At 40.6% G+C, this 27,673-nt stretch overlaps 1 protein-coding gene and 1 long non-coding RNA gene across 2 annotated transcripts in view; one reads left to right on the forward strand and one right to left on the reverse strand.

The window, feature by feature from the left end:
* LOC113982380 overlaps window positions 1-27,673 on the reverse strand; it is a 119,572-nt gene that overhangs the window by 51,789 nt on the left and 40,110 nt on the right. The window lies entirely within an intron of this gene.
* EDN3 (endothelin 3) lies at window positions 565-15,069 on the forward strand. The gene is made up of 5 exons (XM_027710532.2): window positions 565-839; window positions 1,198-1,417; window positions 13,088-13,252; window positions 13,757-13,861; window positions 14,600-15,069. The coding sequence occupies exons 1-4, from the start codon at window positions 788-790 to the stop codon at window positions 13,827-13,829; spliced, it is 510 nt and encodes a 169-aa protein (XP_027566333.1). The 5' UTR covers window positions 565-787; the 3' UTR covers window positions 13,830-13,861; window positions 14,600-15,069.

A 27,673-nucleotide genomic window follows, 5' to 3' on the forward strand; every position in this document is an offset into this window, starting at 1 on the left:
CTAGGCCCAACTATCAGGTATTTCACACAATATGAAATCCCCTTTTGCCTTTAGTGTTACACTCTAGGTAGGTTTGTCCACAAACAGGTGCTCATAAGTAACTGGAGAAACGAAAGTATTAATTAATTGCTGACTTAATTTCGCCTGGGGAATCACTGGCAGAGTCTTGGGGAGAAAATAAGCCCCAAACAATTTCAAAAGACGTAGCCCAGCTTTGAGTCAAAACGCTGCGTTTCCATCGCACAAGCGATTCCTCCTGGAATTAGACATGGAGCAAGAGGATCAGATCATTGACAAGCGAGGAACCAGGAGCAGCATTAGCAACTCGGCCGGGCTGTTCCGGGAGGATGTGCTGCTCTACCCCTGCTTGTACCTGGCGGGTGGGGAGCGGGGGGCGGGAGCGGGGGCCGTGCCCGCCCCCCGGCCCCGGGGGAGGCCGGCAGCTGTCCGGGTGGGAGGCGTCTGCAGCTGGAAAACAGCAGCTCCGCTTTCTGATCGGATTTGGGGGTGGGGTGGGAGGTGTGTGTGGGAAAAGCCAAGCGATGGATCTTCCCTTCTTTTGACAACGCTCTCCCCGCTTCAGGACTAAGCCTGCGCTGGAGGAAAATAACTGCAAGGGAGAACTGCTAATCACACCTCCGTGTGGGAACTAACTCCGGGGAGCAGCGTGTGCCGCCAGCCCCAGGATATTCCCTGCCTCCAACCTGAAGTGATTCCTCCTGGAACGGTTCAGTCGCCCCTGCAGTTCACCTTTGCCTGCAGTTAACCAGCGTGCAATTTGGGTTTAATGGAGCTGGGTTTATTGTTCCTCTTTGGACTTACGATTACGTCGACTGCAGGTAACTCGAATTTCTTTCTTTCTTTGCCACTTCCACGCATGCACACAAAGAAAGGCTGGGTGGGTTCGTGTTTTTGTTGTTGTTTGGTTTTTTTTTTTTCCTTTTTCCTCCTTCCAAAAGGCTGTGAAGCAACAGCCCGCTCCGGGAGTGAGTGGTAAAGAACCAAACTCCAAAAAGACATCATTTGGCCGTGCGTAGGTTTGAAACAAAAGCGCTGCCTTAGCGATGCATCCCTGTGGGGCAGCGAAAACATAACGGTGCTTTAAGCGCCCCGAAACTCCTGGGGGAGCCGGGGTGGGTCGGGTGCTGTTACAAAGGGGGTCTCCGGGAGCTGAGCGCTGCTGTTGCCTCCCCGCAGGGTCCGCGCTGCCCCGGCCCCGCTCGGCGCTCCCCGCGGGCGGGGACCCGGCACACCGGGAGCGGGACGCGAGCGGGGCGGCGGCGGCGGGCGGCGGGCGCGCCAGGGCGGACGGCGGGGGGCTGCGGCCGCGGGCCCGGCGCTGCACTTGCTACACCTACAAGGACAAGGAGTGCGTGTACTACTGCCACCTCGACATCATCTGGATCAACACCCCCGAGTGAGTGCGGCGGGAATGGCGGGCGGAGGCAGCGGGACGGCGGGAGGGAGCGGGCGGGGGATCCCTGCCCGGCCCCCGGGGGACCCCGCGGGGACGGCCCGGGCGGGGGGAGCCGGAGGCGGAGCCGCCCCCGGCGGGGTCAGGGCGGGACGAGGGAGCCCGAGCGCTGCCCCGGGAGCCCGGGCAGCCCCCCCGAGCCCCCGGGAGCGTGGTGACCTCGGCACCTGCCGGGAGGGGGCACAGGGGGTGCCGCCAGCGCCCGGCGCGGTGACCTCCCCTCCCGCGGTCCAGGTACCATCCGTGTGCTGGGCACAGCCTGAGTGAAATAAGGGAACAGCGGGTATTTTCCGGGAGAAATCTGTTCCTAATAACCCACTCTATAGGAAGGGAAGAACAGTGTGTGATTGTCTGTGCAACTGTACTGGTTTGGATAAAAATTAAAATAGAAAAATACCGGTACGTTAAAATAATGATTTTCTTTTTTTTTTTTTTTTCTTTTTAAATTCAATACACTAGATTTTAAGACGTCACAAAAGAAAGCCTTTTGCAATTATGCTTTGTGGAATGGCAAACATAAGTCATCATTATACTTCAAGTCATAATAAAAACAGTTTTTGAAGACATTTCTCATGGATTGGAAGTTGGGAGCCCCACACAGGGCACTGGGGGTGGAGCACACGTGCAGAAAAGCAGGGTCTGGTACTGACAGTGTTTAATGGAAAGAAATCATCAGGAAGGGTGACACTTTGCCTACATCCCGAAGGTTTGAGGCCTCCTTTCTCTACACCATTGTATATATCCTGTCTTGTTGAGTAACTAAGACTTAAGGATATTAGGTTTCAGTCCTGTAGCAACCACAGTGATCAGTTCAGTAAAAAAATAATCAGGAGATCAGATGAACCCCAAACCAAATTACTTTAGGAATTCAAGTTCTTCAGGCTGTATGACTGTGAACTTCTACACACGCCATTAAGTACCTCAGTGACTAAAGTTTAGGTACAGTTGCACTAATCCAGATCTGCCTTTGAATCAATTGCAAAGCTTTTAATCAGATTAAAATAACAAAAGGAGTAAAAAAACACCAGAAAATAGCAGTAAAATAGGTTAAGTCAAATGGGGTTTAGGGCACTTAATTTGTAAATTCACATGTGTGTCCTGGCCAGAGGCCATGTCTGATGATGTCTTTTGAACTTCTACCAACCTGTAAGTATCATGTATTCACACAAGTCATTCAGTTCTTTGAGTTCCATACCTGCACTAATCCACCCCAGGATTACATAAAGTTATTTTAGCCAAATATTTATGACTCAGTAAATTTAAGTCAGAGCTCACCAGTGAAAACGGGGGAATGACATTCCTTTTCCCCTACACACTGAATAAATAGACCACTGCTAATTTTAAACATACACTCCTCTTTTTCTTTCCTTTCTTTCTTTTTTTTTTTCTTTAGGATATCCTGTTTTAACTCTATAGGAATTACAATTTTCATTCCAGTGGGGAAAGTATTTAGTGTGCATTAATTCAGTGATGTGGAGAATTTTTTCCTACCTGAAAGTTTTGTGCAAACATCACAAAACAAAGAACAAAAAAAAAAAAGAAAAAAAAAGAACATAGAGGTATCTAATGTTTTAGTGATACCTATAGCATTAGCAATGAAGTATGTATAATAATCCAAATATTAAACACTTGGGGCTCTAAGCCTCTGCTTGTTTAACTGAAGTCAGTTGTACATAAATAGCAGCAAATTTCTCAGCTCTGTCAAGTCCACCCCCACTGGGTATAGAGTAGCCTGTAATATTTTGATGTGAGTATTAGGAAATTCTCTTTTTATAACCTTTATGTGACTGGACATTTCTATGCAAACTATGGAATGAATACATTCAATGTCAATACTAAATATTCACATAGAATATACATGTTAACTACTTTGCTCCAAAGACATGAACTTGTATAACCTAATAACACTGTTGGAACTGGGTGAATTGGGATGCTGGGAGCCCTCTGGGGTTGGTAAAGAGTGGGTGGATGATGATGGAAAGTAGGGAATTAGGCCAGTAGGGACTGAGTTTCCTGGAGTGTGTCAGTGTCTGAAGTGGGCAGCTTTGCTGTCCTGCTCCCTGTGCTGTTTCTGACCTGAGCCAGGAAGGTGAGCAGTGAAAGGAGCAGCTCTGTGTGCAGGCCATGTACTTGTCCAAATCTCCCTTTAGGCTGAAACAGGAATGCTTTTATGTATGAGGGCAGAGGAGGTCACTGAAATAAGTGTGTTAGACATTTTGGAGCATTTCAGTGCAACAGAAGCAGCATTAAGATTTCATATCACATGTCTGAATGAACAGGCACTAATTCTGCCCTGCTGTCCTACCTGGAGTAATGTCTCAGCAAGTCAAAAGGTACTTCTGGATGTGAATGTGTGAAACCAGGCCTGCTTGTGCAATCTAATACCCCAAGCAGGTTACACCACTGCCTTTAACTGGAAATAACCCCTGGTGACTTATTTGTAAACGGGGCTTTTATGTTGCTCTTGTACGCACATTGTTGGAAGTTCTTATATTTACTAAAAGCTTGGCTCCAATGCAACTTTGAGGATCAAACACACAGTGAGACACCAGAAGATGGTGTTAAAGTTTGGAGAAGTTTTCCTGACATCTGTTGATTCTGCTATTTTTCTTGCTTATATACTTGCCTTTTTGTTTTGTTTTATTTCCTACGTCAAGTACTATAATTGCTTATTATTTTTTCCTTTTTTTCCCTGCCGATTTATTTCTTTCACTTTATCATTTCTTATTCCCCGCAAAAATTCCTTAATATTTTCTCAACATTACTCTTGCCTCCATACTTCAAGGACAAACTTTACTTCCTCCTCTGGTTTCTTCTGCTTTTCCTGACAGGAGATGCTGTTAAGCATTGTTGTAATACATTCAAAACAAATCTTAGTCATGGCCACTCCTCCTTTTCTGGAAAAGCAGTTAAAGTTTTTAGTGAAACTGTTGGAGGCAAAGTGATGATAGACGGTCTATTCTATCCCTGCTGAGAAACCACTTAGATCAAGCAGGGGCACAGTTGTAGAAAAGCACAAAACTGCAGAGTTTGGAGCCTCTGACTCACTGCAGCTTGTGCCAATTAAGAGAGAAATTATCTCTGTGCACATGTTTTGAGTATTGCTTTATACTTGTGCATGAACCGCTGCTGTTAGGCCAGACCACTAAGAGCATCAGCCTGTTATATTGACATAGTGAGTCTTTTATGCTGGGAACAGTGGGAGCCTTAAGTGGAAAAGAAGATGTCCTAAAGAAAGGCAGGTAAGTCAGAACAGAATCATGCAATTATGTGGTGTAGACAAAGCTTGCATAACAAAGATAATTAAATAATTAAAAGCTGGTAAACTGTTCTCACTGATAAGATTGATTAGTCAGGAATTAGTTTGCAATGTATTTTTTTTGTCAAGTGCTTATCTTGATCTATAGCTACAGACACGTTCTAAAGAAGAATTGTTTTTTTAAACAGTACCCACTGATGTAATACAGACACAACTTGATGCTTAATTCTGTAAGTTAAAGAAGAAAATGTAGACAAGACTACATTTAGATCTGCACTTCTTCAAAGGGCTTCTATATTTCAGTATGAACTGAATTTGTGTATGTGACAGCAACATGTGGTTCAATTAACATTAATGTTGTTGTGTGAAGCATCAGGGATGCTCTCAGTGATTAGTAAAAGATTAGAAGGTGACAACTCCTAAGAAAGCGGTGCTATCATGAGGGCACAGTATCAGATGCTCAAGTGGTCTTCAATTCTAAAATAAAACTACAATGAGAATTTATGGCAATAATCCAGACAATTTTCAAAGGACAATTCCTCACTCAAACTAAGCACCAAAAATAAGAACAGTTCTTTCGAAGGGTTTAAATCAAAGCAAAAGTGAGTTTTTTTCTAGATGTCTTTTTTCTGTATTTGCTATTATGTTCAAGAGAGGAGTAACTGAATGAAATCCTGTGACCACATTGTAAAGACCAGCTTACATGCTGATCTAAGAGTTCTGTCTGCCAATTACATGAATTTCTGCATCAGGAAAATTGGATGGATGGACAAAGTGAAAGGAAGAGTTTGATCTAACACTCTGTTTGCTGCTCTGATCCTCTGTACTTAAACACGTGTTCTATTTCCTTTGGAAGGACAAGGGCAGGGGCTGACTTGTATCTGTTGCTTTTCTGTGTGGGATAAATTGGAGAGGATCTGGTGAGTGTTCCATGGTGTGTGAGTACATGGTGACCTGAAAGGACCTGATGTTTCGTCACTTAATAAATTTGTTTCTGTAACATATGAAGGTCAGATACCCTTTAGCACTAGGTTGGCTCCAGACAGCTCCCAATAGAAATGTGTTTTCCTGACCTAAGGAGACCATTGGTTGGGGTGAGAAAGGCTTTTTGTACACTTGAATTGTTTTGGTCTCTCCTGAAGGTGATGACGGATGGCTTTGTTAGCAACTTGTCAGAAGCTGAACAGACACCAGCCGATTGCACAGGCAGTCAGCTCTGCAACAGCTAAAAGTCAACAATCTCTGCTCATTACTGACTTAGGTTGCCATCAGAAAGTCATCTTAGAATGGGAACAATTTGTGCCCTATCATGGCTTCACTCACGGTTTTACTCACATGTAGAGATGAAGTGATTTCTTGGGATGCTGTTACAAGAAAAAGACTTCAGGCAACCCATTGGTTGCTCCTGCTCTAACTGCTGCTCTGCTGGCTGACTTTTCCTTCACAACAGCTTTTTGTTACCTGCACCTCACTGGACTGCATTTCATTCTCATGGGCATTAAGTGATATTCCAGAGTATTATAATTACCTCAATTCTGGATAATCATCGTTAAATATGTATAGATGATGTCCTGTATTCTACTGGAAATAAAAGTACACAGCTAAAGATTTCTTGTTCAGCAAAACAATTAAGCAGGTGGTTATAAACTTTAGATCAGATTGGAAATACCTGGTAGCCAAAGGCATGATGATAAAACAGTGGCTGCAAGCCAGGCAGCTGAAACAAGGAAGCTAAACAGTGCACATGGTTAACCATCAGAACCAAGTGCCAAAAGTGATAAATCTTCTGTTGAGTTGATTTTATTTTTCTGAATGAAATTTGCCCTGATTTTGCAATCTTTACTACCCACATATTCACTGAAACCTATTTGTCTTGCACAAAATAAACTTCACATAGATATACTGAACATAGTAACAGGCTTCTGCTGTAATTGCTATATTTTATCATGGACAAACTGATCTGACTTTTAGCCAGTTTATTCAAAGAGTTATTCTTGTTTAGACTGTGTACTGACTTCCCACTTTCAGTGTCTTACTGTCTGAAATGTGCACAGCTTGTGTGCCCTCCTCAGTCTAGAAGAAGAATCTATCCTCCTAGTCTTCCTGTAAAGCTTATTTACACAGTATGGACCTTTTACAGCAGTATCCAGAAAGACTTAAAATTATTTGGCTCTGCAGTTAAAAATCCCACATCCCTGCAGGAGCTGGCCCTGCAGAACACAGGGTGAGGGATGAGACACTGATGGCCACTGCCTTGAGATTTCCCCACTGCTACTCGTGTTGGTCTAATTCTAAGGATAAACAGTCTCGAGGGCTGTCAAACCACACTCACTTTCATCAGCCTTATATTTTAACACCACGTGTTTATTTTTCCCCAGGTTTTTGTTTTATTTGTTTTTAAACCTGTGGTGGATTTTGAACTAAACAGGCTGTAGAGAGTGGTAGAAACATACATTAGTGTGTGTTCTTTGTGTGCACTGCTGGAGTGGCTTCAGCAGTAAGTACTCTGAATTTTAGGTTGAAAAGCTACCATTTGACATTTCATTTGATTCCTTTAATCCCTATTTCCCATCAGTTCTGCCTTTTGGCATTTACCTCAGTGGTTTTGTGTTAGAACCACTTACTAATGACATTCCCTGCCAGTCAGAGGGAGAAAAGGAATAAAGGGAGTTTGGGCCTGACAGACAGAAAATTATGCACCAAAGTTTATTTAATTACTTAAACCAAAAATCATATATCCTGCCACAGAACTGGGATCAGATTAGGACTGGTATGAAGTACTGAAGGATATGCTGAGAGTTGTTTTGAGAGAGGTATTTCTGTGAAACAGCGGCTCAGTTTATTGAGCTCTACCCAGCCCCTCTGGGGATTTGGGGTGTTAATGGACACCCCTCACCCCAATCTTTGCTTCATATTGCTTCCCTCAAGAAATGTACCCCAGCTTTTAGCTCAGCAACTCAGATATTGTTCTGATCATGTTTCGAAAAGAAAACATGTAACATCATTTTGACAGCTACAGGAGGAGGATGGATAGTGATAAAAAGCCTCCAGATTCTCACAGCACTTGACTCGGGTACCATGAAATCCCCAGTGGGAGGGAAATCAAAGAACTCACGGGGTCAGTGAAACTGGACAATGAAGCAGATGTGTGTAATCCTTGGCTTATTAACTAAGTTAGCTGTAACTAATGAACTAAAGCTAATTTGCATCCAGCAGCCTGTTCGGTATCAAGGAACACTGGCTACTACTACACTGAGGATGTGGAAAAGAAAGGTGTGGCTATAAAGGATAAAGGTTTGTTTCCTCTGAAAATTACTTTAGGTGCAAAAAGCTACTCAGAAAAAGTCCAGCTTCTGAGAATGGAGCATGTGGTTAGGCTGACAAAACCAACAAGGCAGGCACTTCTTTGAAGAAGGTGTTTTACTGCTTAAATAATGATGCTAGGGAAGGGTTAATAGGGGAGGCACATTGATTGTGAACACTCTTAAAAAATATGTCTGTTACAGAAAGAGTTGGAGCCAACTTTCAGAACAGCCAATGATCTCTTCATCTATAGAGCTACACAATATTACTGCAGTGGCTTTATATGAAAGCATACATAGAAATATCTGTTATTTCCCCCAAGCATCTTTCATTCCGTAGACATTTTGTTTCACTTGGAGGATGGTAAATTTTGCTCCCTTTCTGTGTTCTTTGTTCTCAGTGGTCCTTACAGGGATCTCATACATTTTAGGATTGTCTGGAAACACTGGAGACTGTTGGGAGCCTCGTTGGCCTGGATGCAGGCCAGAAAATATATTGCTGAATACTGAAATCACAGCATCTAAGATGATTGCTGCAACCCCCTCATCCCTTTGTTTTGGCTGAAACTCTCCAGTGCCCTGGAGGTATCTACTGTGTTTAAGTGGCTGGGAAAGTAGAAAATAATAGCAGCTCATAGGTCAATTATAACATAGCATGAGAAACTCAGCCACATGTTATAAAAATTAAAATAAACCAATTAGACTTGTCTGCCTGAATTCACTATAAATGAGGGACAGCAGGACTTAGGCTTCCCAATTCGACCTGAAGGCAGTAATCATTCAATGGGCAGTTTGCTTCTGTGGGAAATTTTCCCTGATATCCCTGGTTCAGAATGGCTGTTCCACTATTAGTCAGTAATTTTGCCTTTTTCAAAAAAAAAAAATCCCTACTTCTGTTAATTTAATGGCCAAATCTTGCTTCAAGAGCTAGCTGGCTTTCAGAGGACAGCTTTTATGATTGTGTTTTGTGGGCACAAAGCACAGAAATAATCTAGGTTATTTCAGCATCTGTTATCCAATCTTCAGATCTATACTTTTTTTTTTCCTTTTAAAATTCTAGAAGGAACATTTACTGTGTATTCCCTTCCACTGCAGAAATCCAAAGCACACTGTGCTTTGATTAGTTTTGTGCTGCTCTGTTATACATGGAATTATCTTCAGTTAACAGATCTGTTGCGCTGACTAATCATAATTACATCTCATGGAATAATTACAAGTACTGGAGAGTTGTGTTAGCATTTTTTACAGAATAAAGAACAAATAGCTTATATTCAAGAAGAAATTACTTCCTTGAACTCAGACCTTCTCTAATCTAGAAAGTGCTTTAAAACTGAGTGTGCAGACTTTTATGCACTCCCTCACTTGCTGCAGTAATGATCCTTAACTCCACAAAAGAGAGTAATTCCATGGAAATCACAAATCTGTGTGTTGCCAATCAGATACCAGTTCAAAGCACGACAGAAAGGCTGATCCAGAACTACACAGGTTTGCTTGTTCTCCACTTTGTAGAGAAGAAAGGGATAAAGGACGCACAGCCCTTAAATAGTGCAAACCCATTTCACTGCTTCAGGAGAAGCTTGTTCTCCTAAAGGAAGAAATGTTGCCTACTTAGTTAAAGGTCAGAAATTCAAATTTTATCTTTTTTTTTTTTTTTTTTCCAAAAAATTTGGAAATGGCTCTTAGCTGGTGCTTTGGCCAGGGACTGGGTCATAAGCATGAGGAACACAGTGTAAGGGAACTGGTTGTTCAGGATCTCCAGAAGCCTGGAGCAGGTAGCCAGCCAACAAATCTGCCTCTGCCCTACTCCAACTGATCCTCATCTTCACCTTCACTGAGAAGACACAAACTACTCTGGGTATACTAAAGTCCTCAAGCTTTGACTAAAGAAAACAGATGCCTCACCTCAAACAGAAAGCAAAGAGACTTTTTTTGCCACACAAGTGCTTGGTGACAATCACATGCTGACAATAATTCCCATTCAATGTGCAGAAATTGTGATTCTACTTCATTTTGCACCTGAGCCTTGCAACACCACAAAAATAATAAAAAAGAGCAGCATCTGTTAATCACATGTAACAATCTAAGATTAAGAAGCTGCCAGGCAAATGCTTCTGATACCTGTTCAACTGAATCTCCTCAGCATCTCCTCTCACCTCTGAAGTGCTGAGAAAGAGGCATGAACTAACTTGAAACACGAACATTTTCAGCTGCTGGAATGATAACCATACACACACTAACATTTGCTTAAACGTTGTGATTTATGAGTTGTATCAGAGTAACTGACAAGCAAGAAAACATCTCTATTTTTTGGTTCTTTTTGAACACTGTTGCAAAGACTGGGTTGCTGTAGAAGTATCTCTGGTTTGGGTTTGAATTTTTGGGTTAGAAATGAAAACCAGGCATATTGGGAGCATTATTACATTTCTATCTCTGATGGGCAAATCTGCACATTAGCTTACATAAAAACTTCACTTGGATGTTCCAGGTAATTCTTACACTTGTCAGAGCACTAGCAGGTATTTCTGGGCCACTGAAAACGAAGGGGTCTTGAATACATTTCCTAAGTTATGAACCACACTCCTATAAGCATTCTGTGTTTCACAGAGCATGAAGTACCTCATTAGAAAGATCAGAAGCAGCATCTAAAATACCAATTTCCTCCTTTGCTTAGGGCTGTGATTTGTGGCTCTTATCACTTGTAATTAATTTATATTCTCTACCCCTCCCTGTTTGCTGGAATTTACTGTTTCTTAGAAAAGACAGCAGACTGGTAATGGGCCTGTTCTTCAGTCACTGTAATTCACACACTGATGTATTAAAGTGAAATTGAAAGTTGATGGCAATTCTAGTTGGTCCATTAATTTGCAAACTGCAGCAATTAAGAATAAAACACATTCCCTTCTTCCTCTCCAGCTATTCAGGCAGAACCTCTGACACAGGGCAAACTGCAGCTCAGTCCCACAGAAATTCTGGGTTAGAGAATTAGAGTGAAAAAAACCAGTATTGTATTTTGGAAGAGTGGTCTTTTTAACAAGGAACCACTTTAAATAACGAGAATAACATACTGCAGTATTTTATGTCTTGTTAGCATAATGTGGGATGACATCTGCAAAAGCTGCAAGTAGCTTCTTTATCCCTTGGTAAACTATCTGTCATGAAACAGGGCTTTCCTATTTGGCTACCACACACCAAATTAATCTTTCTATTTCAGTCTCAATTTGAGCAGGAAGTTGAATAATAGAATTTTACCAGACAGTTTTCATAGAGGATTTGTTAAAAATAAAGTAACTTCCTCCTGTTCCTGTCTCTAAATACTAGCTATTACTTAATTAAAAAGAAAAAAAAAAGTATTTGTATAAAAAATACAACCATACAGCAAAATTATTTATACTAGAAGTTACCTACATTAGCCATTCAACATTCATCATTCTAAAGCAGATGGCAGTATGGAACCATTAATACTCTTCAGTTATAAAACGGGACTCGCTCCTAATCCTAAAGACAACAAAAAGCTTTTTAAATGGCTGTTAGAGAAGGGAGGCCAAAATCAAGTCCTAAAGTGTTTTGAGACAAATATGGATATTCTTGACTCCCCCAATGTCTGGGCATAGGAGTAAAGGGAAAATATGCAACAGTTTCTGCATGTAGGTGAGGCAGAGCAGCATCTGCTGGAGAAAGACCATTTCCTGGGCTCTTAACACAGAAATATTGCTTGTGATTTTCTACCTTTCAGTATGATTTTATCATAAATCCAACTGACAGGTGTGCTCTGGCTCAGGCTGTCAAAGACAAGATGCACAAGCTCATACGTACTGTAAGTGCAGAGGCTTGAATAAATGATTTGCATCAACTGTACTGATGTTACACCAAAATAATGTTTCTGAACCTTTCAGCCCACCATGTGTGTGGGAAAATGGAAAATTTGCTGCTTTCCCATTAATAGCCTAATGATGTTTTTATGAAAGCAAATGTAAGAAGAACTACGTGAAGGTTGTGGTTGCAAACTAATTATTCAGGCTTTGTTCTGTAACCTTTCTGTAACCCTTCTAGATTTACTCTTCCTCTTCCCTGCCTTTTTTTTTTTCCCACTCTCTTCACTCCTCTTACTTGCTTGTGAACATGAGATTCCCTTCATATTTTTAGTGTTTGTGGAGTTGTGGGTTGCTTAGCCCATCCCTCAAGTCCACAGGAGCTTTTATGGGTCTCCAGAAGTTTCATGTGGTGGACAGCTGCTGTCACTTGGGATTCTTTAACAACTTGAAGGAGAATAATTTATGACATCAGTCCAAACCATCCAACTCCTTTTGGGGATGTCAGCAGGAATTGATTGACTATAACCCATTAAAGAGCAAAGCATGCCAGACTGCAGGGAAATACAGAGAGCTGCCTCATCCTATTTCTTGGTGTGCTGGAGTACAGAACACCATCTCTTGTAGAAAGGTATTAATAGATACATACAGGGAAGATTATCCAGCAGTTTCTCACCTCTGTAACTCCAAGGGTCATGTTCCAAACATGATGTAGTGAACTAATCATGCTGACAGTTGTCTCCATTTCTCAATGATTAAATTAATGGCAAATCAGGCTCAGAATCATGAAGATGACACAACTACATGATGTTACTCGTCTGGTGAAATCAGCACAGCTCATTTGTCACTTCACACCAGCCATGGCACGGGACATAACAAATATTGTACACTGGGGGAGGGTGAGCAACACAACACAGGAATTAGGAGTAAAATAAGCAATAACCTTGCTTGTAATTGTATCAGCTGTTAGGTATTCCAATCTTTTTTTGGATTGTGTAGTTGCCAATTAATTCTCCCAGTAGAGCTGATTGTCTGCTACTTAATAACTTCCCAAAAGCCAGAGCTAATTGGGCAGAAGTTACGATCTTTTATAGGCAGAACTGCTTATTTATATGAGTATGTTTTGATTTTTGTGCCAGTATTTATTGCTTTGCATCAATAGATCTCTTTACTAAAACAGCAAAGAGATGGAATATCATTTTAATTGGCTTCTAAGATACACGATATGTGTGACTCACAACAGGAGGACTGTGCCATATGGACTGTCTAACTACAGAGGCAGCTTTAGAGGCAAAAGGTCTACAGGCCAGAGTCAAAGTACTTCCCAGTCTTCATTTCGATGTTCCTGTTTGGATGCTCAGGATGAACAGTGTTTGCAGTTTTGCAGAAGAGTGCAAGACAGAAGAAGGTGAGTACTTGAATGCTGCCACCTGTCTACATGATTTGACTATTTTGCAGAGATAAATTAATCAAGTTGCACTTATCAAATGGAACTGAGTAAAAACCACATTGATTTTAACTAAAATTCCCCTCTCCAGTGTGGAGGGTTAGCCCTGGCCAGCAGCCAAGCACTTACAGAGGTGCTTGTTCCCTTCCCCCCCAGTGGGACGGGGGAGTGAACAGAAAGAACAAAAGTGAGAGAACTCGTATGTCACCTCAGAGTTTAGCAGGTGAAGGAAAGAGGCCAGAGGCAGCCAGTACTGCTTGGAATTTTCATTTTGCTGTTCCTTTCCATGATGTGGTGTTTCTGAGAACACCAGATCTGCCCAGTTAGGAGCATGCTGAATATTGCACTATTCTAGAATGTTTAATCTAGTCTGACAAAGAGCATCACATTGTCTTTTTATGAATGGCTCCATAAGGGGACTTGATGAGAGCACATTTACAAACTTGGAAAATCTCTCTTCTCCAGAAATCATGGATCAATGAAAAAGACAGAGGAGAAAGACCAATGCAGGGAAGAGGAACACAACTTCATTCAGTAGCACAGAGAGTCTGGAGGATTCTGAACAATCAGGTATGGTGCAGATGTTTAATATTTAAAACAAATAGTGATTTTCCATAAACGTTCTTTGTATTTGCAGCACCCTTAACTCTTTTAATTGAATGTTATAAATAAGGGCAGAATTTGGCCCGAGTTGTTTGTTTGGGTTTTTTCCATATGTAATTTTTAAAATAACCTTTACTATGCACAGAACTACTACAACCTCCCTTGTGCTAACTAACTCCTTCAAAAGTTGGATTCTTTGGCTATAAGCCAATACATATTTTTGCCTTTTTTTTTTTTTTTTTTAGGGCAAGGGCTGTTCCTGTCTATCATGTTTTTGCTCATTTAGCACTGCAGCAACTTAAGCTACATGTCCCAGTGCAGTGCTTCAGTAAAACTAGAATTGTCAAGGTAAAGAAACAGAAAAGAACCTTGTGGAAAAAGCATCTGAGGGGAAAAATAAATCTGCTTTCGATAACAGATACAAAGAGATTACTGGGACCTAGCAGCCAGTTTCAAATATTTCCACTTTGAAATAAGTCGCACTATGACCCAAAGTTTTTTGCTATGAAGGAAAGCACTTGGATTAGGAGTCCTCAAGCTGGATTTATTGCTATGATTATCTGAGCAGAGCTAATCAGACAACTGTGCAGCGTTCATTACTCTGGGTACACGTAATCAAGGAGATAAACCCTTTTCTATCAGGTAACAGGCAGTTAGTGCTGAATATTAAGCAGTTTGGTTGTTGTGTTTGTTTTTTTTTTAAAGCTTTAACATTTATTTGCTGGAGCTCAGAAACAAGAACTTAAACTACAACTCTCCCTTGAGATGGACAAACTTGATGCTTCAGTGTGATGCCAGTGGAGAATTGAGCGATGCACCACTTCCATTTCAGCAGTGCCACTCTGAGGGCACGTGAACCTGCATGAGGAAGCTTTGTCCCGTGTTCCCCTCCTGAGAGTCTCAGTAAAGGATAATCTTTATCATGGAACTGGCAGGGAATGTATCACTAGTGAAGAAAACTTCAAAGGCAGATCCAAACTTCAGCAATGCAAAGTTTCAGGGAGCATTTTTTTCCTCTGTGATTTCAAAGAGTACAATAGAAACATACTGTTCCACTTTGTGTCTGAGGAATCCATCCACAGCTTTATGCAGGCAACTGTAATTGGAGAATGTGGTGAGCTAGAGAGAGATTGCCTCTACATGAGTTCTCATTCAGAATAAACAGATGCAAAATATTTCTCTTGTTAATGTATGCAAGCCTGAATCATCATATTGTAACTTCGTGGCAGATGTTTAAATGACAGTATCTATGCAGAATAAATATGAATGGCTAATATAAATATTATTATAAACTATAGCAAGTTAAGAGTATGCATTGAGTATTCAATAGATTACCTAATTTAGGCACAAATTATTCCTGCACTTCAAAGTTCCATTCAAAAACACAGTGATTATTTAAGGTTGCACTGTAGTTGGTGAACAGAACTTTAATTATTCAGCCCCAAGAATTTTCCTAAAGCTGCAAAGGTAGGACTGTGGAACTTCAAATGAAGCTTCATACAATCAGAGTAACTCAGATTTGCTGTTCTAAGCCCCTGCCCACGTTACCATCCACGGCACATACATTTGTCTCTGTTAGTACTACAAATCACACGTTTATCTTCATTGAAACATCATCAGTGAATAACTTGAAAACTTGGCAATAAGGATTAAATCCAACCCTGGACATTTTTCAATGTAAATGATGTCTTCAGAAATTATGGACTTCTTTTTGCTACGAGGATGCAAGAGTAAGCAAGGAAAAAAGAGTAACTTTTGCAAACCCTGTTCTATATTATTTAAGAAGAGAGGAAATCCCTTACTTGTGACAAATTTTTTTTGGGTTGACTGACCTTCATGCAGACTTTCCCCAGGGCACATAGGTTAAACTATAACCCCATGACAATAAATTATATTTTATAAGAAGAAAGATGGAGACCAAAAGAAAAGTGAAAAGAAATCAACAGTACAAATGTTTATATAGGGCTTAAATCAGTGGTAATAGATTTTCTTCGAAACAAGAAAGGGAGCTCTTTGCCAAAACATATGATATATTTTATATATATGTGGATATATTTCATAAATAAATTATTACAGTTATAAAATTAAATATATCTTTCAGTTATTGCATTTGTATCAGTTTCTTACTTGCTGTATAACTGATTTTGTACGTTTATAGAAAATAGATTATTTATTTTATAAAACCACTTCACATACTATTTTCCCGTATTTTTTTTAAAGACACTGTATAGTTTTGGGGATTTTTTAAAAAATAATCAAGCTCTGTTGTGAAGAATACATAATGCTCCTGATGTTGCTTTATGACCACAAACTGGAAACTTTTTCCCCTCAGAATTCATACATCCAGGTCACACAACAACTTGCCTTCTTCAAGACACTGAGAGTTCTCCTACAGCAGTCTGAGAACTATGAAAATATAATAACATTCCATGATAATAACCGTGTATAAAAAGTGACACTACAATTTTGTGTCCCTTTTGCTCTAAATGTAACCACCCAGGCCTAATCCTGGGATAAACCCCACAAACAAACTGGGCTCTTCCTTTGACATGCAGGTAGATTTAGCCCTCGAGCAGTGGGCTACAGGTGCTACTGTTGCTTTTTCCTCAAGAAAGAAAAATCCAGTGTTTTTCTACAGGAAATCCACTTTCAAGTGGTTTGGTTTGGGGACTCTGCACAGCAGCTGAAAATATCGTGTCAATGTACAACTAACAGTTAGTGCAAAAATCAGTCCAATGTGAATACACCAAAAGAATGAAAATGAGAAATAATGTTATATCAAACTATCAGACTCAAAAGAGGGAAAACTTCAAAGTTTACTGTAGATATTTCCAAATAAATCCCTAAGCCACAGCGTATACCTGAAAGTTCTATGTGCTGGATTCTGACATTGAACTACCATTATTCCATCTGGGAACAGTTAACAACCATGAGATACTTTTTACCTAATTTCATATGTTTATAGAAAATGTCAGCATTAATATTCCTCAGCTCTCAGTGACTCAGTTTACCGATTTTTAATTTTTAACTAGAAGGTGTTAAGCTAATTTGAAATACATTTCTTAAAAATTATCCACAGAATTAATTTCATATACCACCAATAAGTGTTTTGAACTAAGAACTCTTAAAATGTGATAAATCATAAAAGGATTATTTGCAGAAGTTAGAATTAAATGCTCTTTCAACATATAACATTAGCACAGTGAGGTGTACTGCAGAATTATTCTTAGTCTGGGATATTATTTTGAGGACATTTGTATTTACTTTTGTAAGAGAACAAATTAGTTCCAGCTCTTACTCCATATATGTCCAAATGTGCTCTAATTCTGTCAGGGTTCCATAGCTCTCATTCTATTTCCCAGTAACAAAAGTTCATTTTTAAATTGTTAATAGCAATAAGAACAATAAATGACCAAAGGCCTAGAAAACAATGTGGAAGGGAACCTTGGAAGAATTTAAGACATTTAGCCTCAAAGGAGAGGAGATGTGAACACAGTTGTCAGATGCAAAGGGCTGAGAGAGAGAGGAGAGCACTGTTTTTTTCCCTGTGTTCCCAGAAGGAAGTACAGGATTTATGTTACAGCAAAGCCCTTCAGGCAAACTTATCAGCACGAGTGGGTGAGTGCCATGAAGACAAAGGTCTCCACCACTACCTCCACCTCTTAGGCTGTGCCTCATGAAAGCCCCAGGCTTTGACATGAGTGTGGAAGGAGCCCTGTCCTCCTCCAGAGCTCATCTTGTTTCCTGGGCATTAAAATAACTAGCTCCTTGTTCCTGTGCCTGCTTTTGGGGACACCACTCTGTTGCTTCTGCTGCTCCCCACACAGAAAATGCTTGCAAAACCTGGGAGCTGAGTTCTTCTGTAGATCCTTATCCTGTTATGTCATCCCTATATTGATCCCCCATTGGCAGCATCCGGCATCTCACACGTACTCAGATGCTGTTTTTAGGAGCTGGCTTTCAGAAGAGCTGGACAAAAATAACTCTGCTGTGACAGATTGGTGAGGACAATCGTGGCAATTTGATGTAAGGTGATTTAAGAAGACAAAATCGTGTGTCTTGATATAAGCAAAATGGAGGCTAACATAAGTAAGGCTGAATAATGCAGCTAAAACTAATCATTAGAAAAGGAACAAATTCTGTCCATATGAACATTAAACCTTTCAATCCTCAGCTTGAAATCTATTGGAAGAGTAATCAAGCAAAATTGCAAACAGATGACTCTGGAAACAATGTTTGTTTTCACTACTGGAGTTTTACAATGCAAAAGATATAACCTGATCTGGAGAGCTTTATGCTACAAAGAAATGTCAGGATTGAGAGATTTCAAATTCTAAGCAAGTTAAACAGAGCATATTGCACTCTCTGTTTGCCTTGCAGTAGTACCTTTCCAAACTTTGCTTAAAAGCACATTTTAAAGAGTAGTTTGACTTCCAAGATTTTCAGCAGTGCTTTAGAAGGCAGATGTGCCTTGATGTGCACTTCAAAGGTATCTCTGCAGATCCATGCTGATAGTTGGTAGCACAACTGAGCTTCAGCAGGGGCTTGGGCTGAGGTTCAAGTCTCGGCTCCTGTTCTGCCACAGGAAACACCTCCCTGAAGCCTTGGGCTCTTAGTAGGTTTTAGCCCAGAATGGCCCCAGTGTCCACATGGAACACCCCTCCTCAGATCTAGATTAGTTCCCTTGTTTTATTTCAGTATGATCCTTGTGCATTTTAGAACAGACCAGGGTGCTGGTCATTTCCTGAATGTGCCACTTTCAGAAGTTAGGGACATGTGTAGGTCTGCAAACTCCTGCTGCACCTCTGGGTTACTTTAGGTATCTAAACACCTTTACTGTGAGCTATCATCAGGCACTGGTAAATGGATACCTTGGCTCACACTTCCTGCAAATGTCTCCAGCAACATAAATGGAATTGGTTGAAGTTCAAGTCCCTTAACAACAACTTGATTACAAGTCTTTGACATTCAGACACCATTTTTTCCTTTAAATATTTTTGTAAAAACCCTATATGGACAAGGTAATTTAGACACTAAAGGGCCAGTATGTTAAACAATGAAATATTCTTATAGAATGTGAGAGTTTCCTTTTTACTGCTTATAATGGAAATTCCATTAGACAACAAGTCCCATTTATTAACGAATCATTTCTGCTAAAGCTGTTTCACAGAGTGTCAACCAGCTCTCCCTTGAGTTAGTGACTATTTATATGTTTCATTAATTATACTTTTACCATACCTGTCCAGGAATTATTTGTTCTACTGCAATCAGTTAAATAATGGTAATTTTTATTTTCATAGTTCATTTTGAGTTAGCAGTCTTGTTTTTATAATTATTCCTCTCACCCTCCCCCCTCAAAGAATTGACTAAATGTGGAAATGCTTCAGTGTCCCAGTGCTCCCCTTTGGTGTTCCAGACCTGGCAATCCATATGGCTCTGGAGGTGAGCTGCCTTTGGGGTGAGTCCTTGGCTATGCAAATACTTTCCATGCAGATGTGAAGAGGGTTGGAGCCTTTTGTCATTAAAAAATAAATGTGCAAACTATTGTAGCAATATAAAAGATATATTGAATGGCTAGTGCATGAGGTGAACCACATAACTAGAGAAAAGCAAATGCAAAATCAAAGCCCAGAGGCTCCATTAGATTCCTGGAACTATGCATATGCTTATGCAACTGTGATACCATTAAGATGCAGTTCCCAAAGGGATGTTTTTTTAAATCTGTACCTTGTTTCCCTGTATCTACCACAGAAGAGGAATCCATTGGTTTCACAATGAAGTCAGTTTACATCCCCTTCTGGTGTCAATTTGAATAGTCACGGGTCAGCTCAGGGTCACGTTTTCAGTGTTTTATTTAAGATACTGCAACTAAGATCCAGATTGAACCTAAGCATTTGAATTCTTCAGTGTAAAACCTTTCTTTACACAAATCTGATCATGAATTAATACGTTCAAAACACCTGTGCCAGATCCTGAGGTTTGTCCTTGATTAACATTCTGTCTTTAAGCCAAGTTCCAAAGAGATTGAACACTCTGTATTTGGAGAAGCAGAGAAGAAAAAAAAGAAGACTTAAGGGGAGGAAATTCTGCATTAGAGTTCAATAACCCCTGAATCAGAATTCTGATTCTGCTACCTCATTATGGGATCTTGGGCAAATTGCTCTTATTGCAAACACTAACACAAGGGCAAGACCAAAGCCAATGTCCATGTTAGGATCCCTATGGACCCAGGTCAAAGCAGTTTTTCTCTCTAAGAAACATTTTTACTTATAAGTGCTTCTGGTCATCCTAGAGAACATGTGAAGAATCAATGCCTTGTGGTGGAACTGCCACTGTACCTCTTTGAACATTTGCAAAGAATTGGTCAGCTATTGCCTATGTGAAACAAGAAGTCTGCACAACACTACATAGAGGAGCAGGCACACATGGAACTGAGGGGTTCTGGTGATGATTCAGGAGAGAACTGGGGCATACAAAAGGTCTGAAAAGCTGTTTTCTTTGGTTATGGCTGCCTGTGCATTCAGGCACACATTGGTTGTCCTGAAACAAGGTAAGTGTTGCTTTGGCTGGTTGGTTCCAGTCCCCCCACATGCTTTCAACCAGAAGGGTTAGAAGAACACTGACAAGTTATTACCATTAGTCTAAACTGAGGAACTGCAGTCTTAGGGGAAAACCCAGAGAAAACTAGGCAAGGGGCATGAAGCAACTCACTGGCAATGTACATTCCCTGCAAGAATCCCAGAAAGGAAACTCATGTACATAGAGTTCACTGTGCTGAGCTGCTCAGAAACGCCTCAATATTGCACCCACTGCCAGTACCAGTAATATTGACATGCACATCCCAGTTGCTTGTGTCCAAATCCTGAGGTACAAATTTGTGTAGGATCTCATACGTGTCCTTAAGAGCAGCACACCCCGAAGCCCCAGCCAAGCTGTTCCAACATGTGCCTTCCAGAGAAGGCAGTGTGGGCACTGGGCCCTCTGTCCCAGGACATGAAATACCAGGAGCAAAGGGTTCCTGAGAAGGGTATTTTACTGTGAGGCTCATTTATTTCACTGATGTTCCAAATGTCTTCTCCCAAACACCACAGAGCAAACCCAGTACACGCGTTTTCCCAGTCACATGCACTGTCTTCATAAACAGGTCTCAAAGCCTTTATTTCCACACATGCTGCACTATCATTTATTTCAAAAGGCAATGCCTGTTGCCAAACTCCTTCTACTGTGCCTGTCTCACTGTGTGAAAAACACCAGTTTCAAAACAAACACTGCCTGTTGGAAGAAACACGAGCTTCACACTCCCTGTTCCTAATATCGAAGAAATGCTGGTGAAGAAAGGACATGGCACAGCTACAGTGTCTGAACTGAGAGGCCTCCAGCATCTGTCACCTCTGCTGCAGCAAAAGGAACTGCACTACAATCTTGCAACAACTTTTTTTTTGCACAGTTGCCAGCATTCTTTATAGGAGTGTCTCTCCTCAGCTGGCCTCAATAAGGCATGGCTTTTTTTTCTTTTTTAAAATCTTTAATATCACTTTTATAAAGGAGTTGTCTAACAGTATGAATTGGGACATCAGCCATCCAGAAAGTTCCTAAGTAAGTCAGCTTTTATTTTTCAAGTGTTCTTCTGTTTGTAAATAGTAAAGAGTTTGCACACCACTTTTTGTGCTTCATCTGTCTCTCCTACTGCAGATTCCATTGTTTGCAGATTTCATCTCTGGAAAGCAGCCTTCAGATGTTTATCAAGTGTGGTTTTTTCACTTAAGAGCCACAGGGACATTTCATGTTGTACAAAACATAAATTTCTTGAAAAATTCCTCTGGAAATTTTCAATTTCTCTGTCAAATGTGCATATTAGCCCAATCCCTCATGATTAAACGATTACCAACCTTACCTGGAGTGTTGTTTGCACTTGAAGTGTGCTTTTAAATCATCAGCTGTTGTAGATGTAAACCCATTAGAAAGACATTATTCCTACTATTTATTCACGTTTTCTGTTACCAGCATCATATGAATGGTATTGTAATTGTCCAGTCTTTGTTCCAGTTTCTCAAATACAAAACCTTGTTTTTGGAACTATACAGACAAACCCAATTCTGCTGCCCATTGCTGTATCTCTTCTATAGAGACAAAGAGAGACCTTGCTCAAATACAGGCTAAACATCACTAAAAAAGTGCCTTATATATGATTAAGGAGAGGAAATACTATGTGACATCTCTCAAAGTTTATGTATTACAGCAATAGGAACACTAAAACATTAATTCTATGAAAACAGATCAAAAGAAGTCTGACTATATATTTTAATTCTTTTAAATAAACTTTTAAATCAAACTGTACCCATTTTTTTTCTGTTAATTCCTCCCATATTTACACAATTCTTTCCTTTCCTACCCTAGAAAACCCCGGTCTTTCAGAGGATTTTGGCAGAAAGAGGCAAGCTGCCTTGAATGATTACAAACATTGGTGGATGGGTCATTAGGACAAACTTGTAAATGAACTTTCTGTTGCCCGATGACCTGCTTACACTGAAGGAGGCATTTAAGGATATCTAAGATTATTAACTCATCCAGCAATCTGTCAAAAGTGGTCATAAGCAGAAGAAAGCATGAAAGGTTCAAACACTCACAGCATTTGCCTAAAAGGCAGAAGTTTGCTTTCTACAGGAAGCCAAAAATCCTTGGAATTTCAGAAATGTGCCAAACTAAAAGTATAACATTACCTAATTAAACAGCTCTTTATGCAGTCCTTGCCTCCTAAAAATAGTAAGTCCATCTCAAAACTCTAATCAAATACATCTATTCCAGTTAGGATTTCACAGAAAATAGCAGCTCCGTTGACATAAAGGAGGAATTTATGGTTGAGACACACTGTAAAAATTAGCCAAGCCAGGTTTTTTTCTGTAACTCTGTTGAAGCAGCAATTTTCCAGACCTCACTCTTTTAATTGCCCATAAATATAACATCCCACTGTCACTGTTTGACCATCAGTGGCTTGGCATTTTCACTCTATACCTTCCTACAGGTAAAGCACCTACACTGGGGTATTTTCATTATTGCAAGACAAAGTCCCCTCGCAGGGTTAAATGAAATTTCTGTGTGACAACAAAAATCCCTCTATGTGGCAGCAACAGCAGAAATACTGCAGGCTGTCTTTGCTGTTCCAAAGTGTTTCATCTGAAAGAACATTTCATGTGAACATAATTGAATTTCTCTCCTCCATTGTCCCTTCCTTCTGTCACCACCACTGCAGGCAAGTGGCAGTCCTGGTTTTGATTATGGAGATTTATTTATCGGACTCACGGAAAAGTTCTCATATGGAAATGATTCGTGATTCATGAATGATCTGATCTGGACTTTAATTGATTTAGAGGTTGGTCTGAAGCACAGCTATCCAAATGCTTGTGCAACTTACTTTCACAAATCGTTACATACCACTTCACACCTTCTGTTACATTTTTTGCATGTAAAGAAACCTCAAAGAGCACTGAAGACCATAAAAAATGAGTTAGATTTAAGCTATAATACCTGCTAGGCAGGTCACGGTCTGTAGCTGTCTAGTAATAACAGCTTCTCAGGAATTTTACATCTTGATTTTATATCACAAGGTTTTGGTATGCTGAAATTCCTGGCTGCGTTGCCTTCCACAACTGTATCTTTTTCACCTAAGGAAACGAATATAAAATGTGTGACTTTTTTTTTTTTTTAATCCATTTTTTGTAGTAATTCTTGAAGTTTTAAGGACAAATTTGGAAAGCTGGAAGGGGATGGTAAATACCAAAATCACCCTTATCATCAGTATTTAATTAAAATGTTTTTGTCAGCTTAGAGTTTTTCGTCCATTTGAGATTGGTCTATAGAACAGGACAAAAATGATGACTGTATTTAATTTTTCCATCAAGGGCAATTATCTTCAGTTATTCATAGCCAGCCTTTAAGTCTTCACTCAGTAGTTTTTGTAGCACACCTTCCCCTCAAAATACTCCAAGCTAATCACAACATCTATTGGAAACAATGGCACTACTCCAGCACCTGATGTTAAATATCTTTTCGAGCAGACAAGGATATACAGAGGGAAGCAGAAATGGCTGTTTACTTTTGAAATGCTGCCAGGAGTGAACCTGGTCAGCTCCCTTGGGAACTGCAGAGTCTACTGCACAGGCTGGGAGAACAGTATTACCTCACTCCTACATCCCACAGTTTATCCACAGCTCTCAAAGCAATTCACAGCAGTCAATAATCATCATTTCTGCTTCACCAACAACAAACCAAGGCTGTAAACAGGCAATGCCTCCCCAAGTTCAACTGGAAACCAAACCCTTCCCCCATACACTGTTCATCTCTATCTGTGAGGCTCTCGCTGCCTTCTGGGGATCAGACCCATCTTGCTACCAGATTTTTATTCGGTAATATCTTGCAGAATTTAAGTTCAGCTTGCAACACTTGGGTGTTTATAGAGCCTCTCTTGGATGCAGTTAGGAAAGGCCACACTCCACAAATACTACATGGCCTGGGAAAAACGCTGCTCTCAAGAAGTGCACGTTCAGAAGGATAAACAAGAGCGTGTAATTACTCATCTGCAAAAGCAGTGCACAAAGACAAAGGGAAGTAGCTGTTCTGAACAGCTTCTTTAGCTTCCAGAGCAGAACCTTCTGCCTGCAAATGTTCCTCAGGAACACAGCAAGTGTGGCACTGTACTGGCAGCACTTCCTCAGGGACTGGGGTTACACAGAGGAGCTCAGCAGAAAGAGAGAACTTGAGCATAACAGTAATTTGTCTTGTCAGTGTTAGTGCCATCAATAACTTCTATTCCTGCTGTTTAGGCAATTATTGGTGATTTCCACGAAATAATCTTTCCCACTACAGGAAATACCAGCCTGTACCTACCATAAGTAGTTCCCTAAATCTTAAATAACGATTTCTAAGGCCAGACACAGACCCCTCCAGTGTTTTCACTGAATGTAGTAAGATTTAGACATCACTAATTAACTAATTTCCTGAGTAACCCTAACTGGAAGGGAGGGCCTGTGTTTATAAGCACTCTTGATAAAACAAATATGTATCTGTCATTCAGGAGGAGTGAGATGACCCTTCTGAAAGAATTCCTCTGAAATGAAGTAGTTGAAATTGCTTACACCCTTTACACATTGAGTACCAAAATCTGTGTTCAGGTTCAGTGCAGACTTGGAAATTACCAAGCAAAACAGATGAAGATAAAGGAGAAAAAAAAAAAATCCATGCCCCGGCAAGATCTGTAAATCATGCATTTCCCAAAAAGTACATCACCAAAGCCTAAATCCTTCAGTTTTCTCCTCTTTCTCTATTAAGAAGCTGGGAGAATACAAAAATCGTTTTTTATATAGTATGGTTATCCACAAGTTTTACTTTTTAAGGAATGGCAAAGGAAGTCAGCATTTCTGTTCCAGTTTTATATCCAAAAAAAAGAGAGCGATGGCTGAGCTACTAACACAGGACTGGGAAAGGGGAAGAAAGTACATCATCCCACATGGAATGACGCTTACAAGAGCATCCAGGCTGCTCCCAACTCACACACACACACGTACTCTGAGAAAACCTTTGGTGTTTACTATCCAATAAACAAGACGTGAGCAGGAAAGACTCGCGGACGCACATGGGAGGGCTGGGCCTGACCACGAGAGCACGGCCTGAATTACCGGAAACGAAACCACCACGGCCAAGAGCAAACTGCGTTTGGATCCCGTGACTTACTACGGCCATCACCTCCTCCTTCAGCCACCCAACCCTGGCTGTGCTCTCTTAAAGCACCAGGGACTTCAGTGGCTGTGCTGTGCAGGGGTGACAGACTGTAAGTGGGAACAGAGGAGAATATGCACTTCTCATCCTCTGCCTTTCTGTCAGTCCTGTTTCTACCGACTCATTTTCTTCCCGTCTGGTTTGGGGGAGGAAGAAGAAATTATCAACTTTTGACAGCACGTGGATATAAATAATCATTTAGTTGCATTTTTCAGCTGTAATTCTGCTAAGCATCATCCTTGGTATTGCTAATTTTAGGGGCAACGTCAAACCCCAAAAGCACAGATGATAGGAAGAGCTGTCAATCCACAGCAGTTCTGTCCCAGTGCAATAATGTAGCTGCTCCACCCCAAAGTGTAATGCTCCCAGGCCTGACACTGCCAGTATTCCAAAAAACCCTCAGGAAACAGCTACTTCATCTGCTCTTCTAAACCATCCTCTTCTTGGCCTTTCTTTAACTGTGAAGACGGGAGGGATGAGAAAAATGGGGAAAAGGAAGAAAAAAAGTGTCCATCATGCACTTAAAAATTATTATAAACTGTTTCAATTAAGGAAAAAGTATTTTTTTTTTTTTTATAACAAGGCTAGGAGCAATCCTGCTCTTCTCTCTGAGATACACCAGTGGAGCTTTGTCCAGATGCAAACATTTGTTCCCATAACAGACAAAAGCACAGGTAGGCAAAAATCCCAGCACTGGTATGCTCATGGGCATACCAGTAAAGACATCTGGAACAGAACAGTTCAGAAACTATGATTTTAAGTCACTGTGGAGGCTTTTTAATGAGTCCTATTATTATGTCCTGCATTGAACCTTATTAAAGTTCAAGAATGACCTGAAGATTGAACACACCCCCTTGATTTATTACCTTTTAAAAAAATAATTAAGATTCATATTGGGAATTGATAGCTTTTAGTATTTACAACAGTTTTTTCAGTTATTTCCTCATTTCTGCACGAATCTCAAGATGCCTCCCCAAATAGTTACCTACATGTGCATTCCATATGTGCTTTCTTCCCTTCCCAAATGTGATTACTGCAATACTTTTTCTGTCTGTCTTTCAAATACAGAGCTATAGGATTACACACTGCTGTGCTTTAATTAAGATTCAAGTACTGGTGTGAATGATAGAACCGTGACAAGGAAACATTTATTAGAAGTTAGGATTAAGATTTTGATTTTTTTTGGACCAAAGCTCAGAGTTTTGATGCTGATCACCCTGATCTCTGTACATGGCACTGATCTGTTACACCATTCTTGACTTCCCATACAGAGCTCTCAGTCCCTTGCTGCTTAAGCAGATCTAAGCAATTAGTACTGCACGGGATGATCTTAGTTTGACCTCCCATTCCCACATGGTGTCTATTAAAAGTGATCCCCAAACTGTTAGTGGTGTAGTGGTGCTCTCGGCACAAAGCAAAAGTCAAGGACAAATGCCAGCAGTGCCTGGTATCCCACTCCCACTTTTGATGTGTCCAGCATCACAGCCTATCTGGGAGGCTTCCTTTGATCACTACTTTTCCCTCTTTTCATCCTGACTGGTGTTTTTCATGCCACAGTTACTGTACCTACACCTGTGCTTATACAGCTATTTGTGGGACCATATGGTGACCTGGATCAGCAGAAGGAAAAAGCTTTTCTAAAGATGCTTTATCATTAATTGTTCATTGCAGAACGATAAAATAAGAAATATTTTAGAGGAAACTTCTGAAAATCATCTGGTCCAATTTCACAGCTAACTTGAAAGATAGAGAAAATTTCAAGTTGAGATCAGGTTGTTCAGGACCTTGACCAGCTGAATTTTGAGAATTCAAGTGAAAATCAAAATGTCCACAGCTTCTCTCAGGCTCTAGTCCAGTGACTGAACACTGGAAGAATTTTCTCCTTCTACCTATTCAGAATTTTCCCTGCTGTAACCTGTGTCTGTTGCTGGTGCCCCCAAGAGCCACCATTGCCTGCACAACCCCCCCTGAGGTCACTGGGACAGTGACACAGCACTGGACAAACCC

The sequence above is a fragment of the Pipra filicauda genome, unplaced genomic scaffold, assembly GCF_003945595.2.
Source record: "Pipra filicauda isolate LSUMZ 115617 unplaced genomic scaffold, ASM394559v2 scaffold13_size5146498_pilon, whole genome shotgun sequence".
NCBI classification, from domain to species: domain Eukaryota; kingdom Metazoa; phylum Chordata; class Aves; order Passeriformes; family Pipridae; genus Pipra; species Pipra filicauda.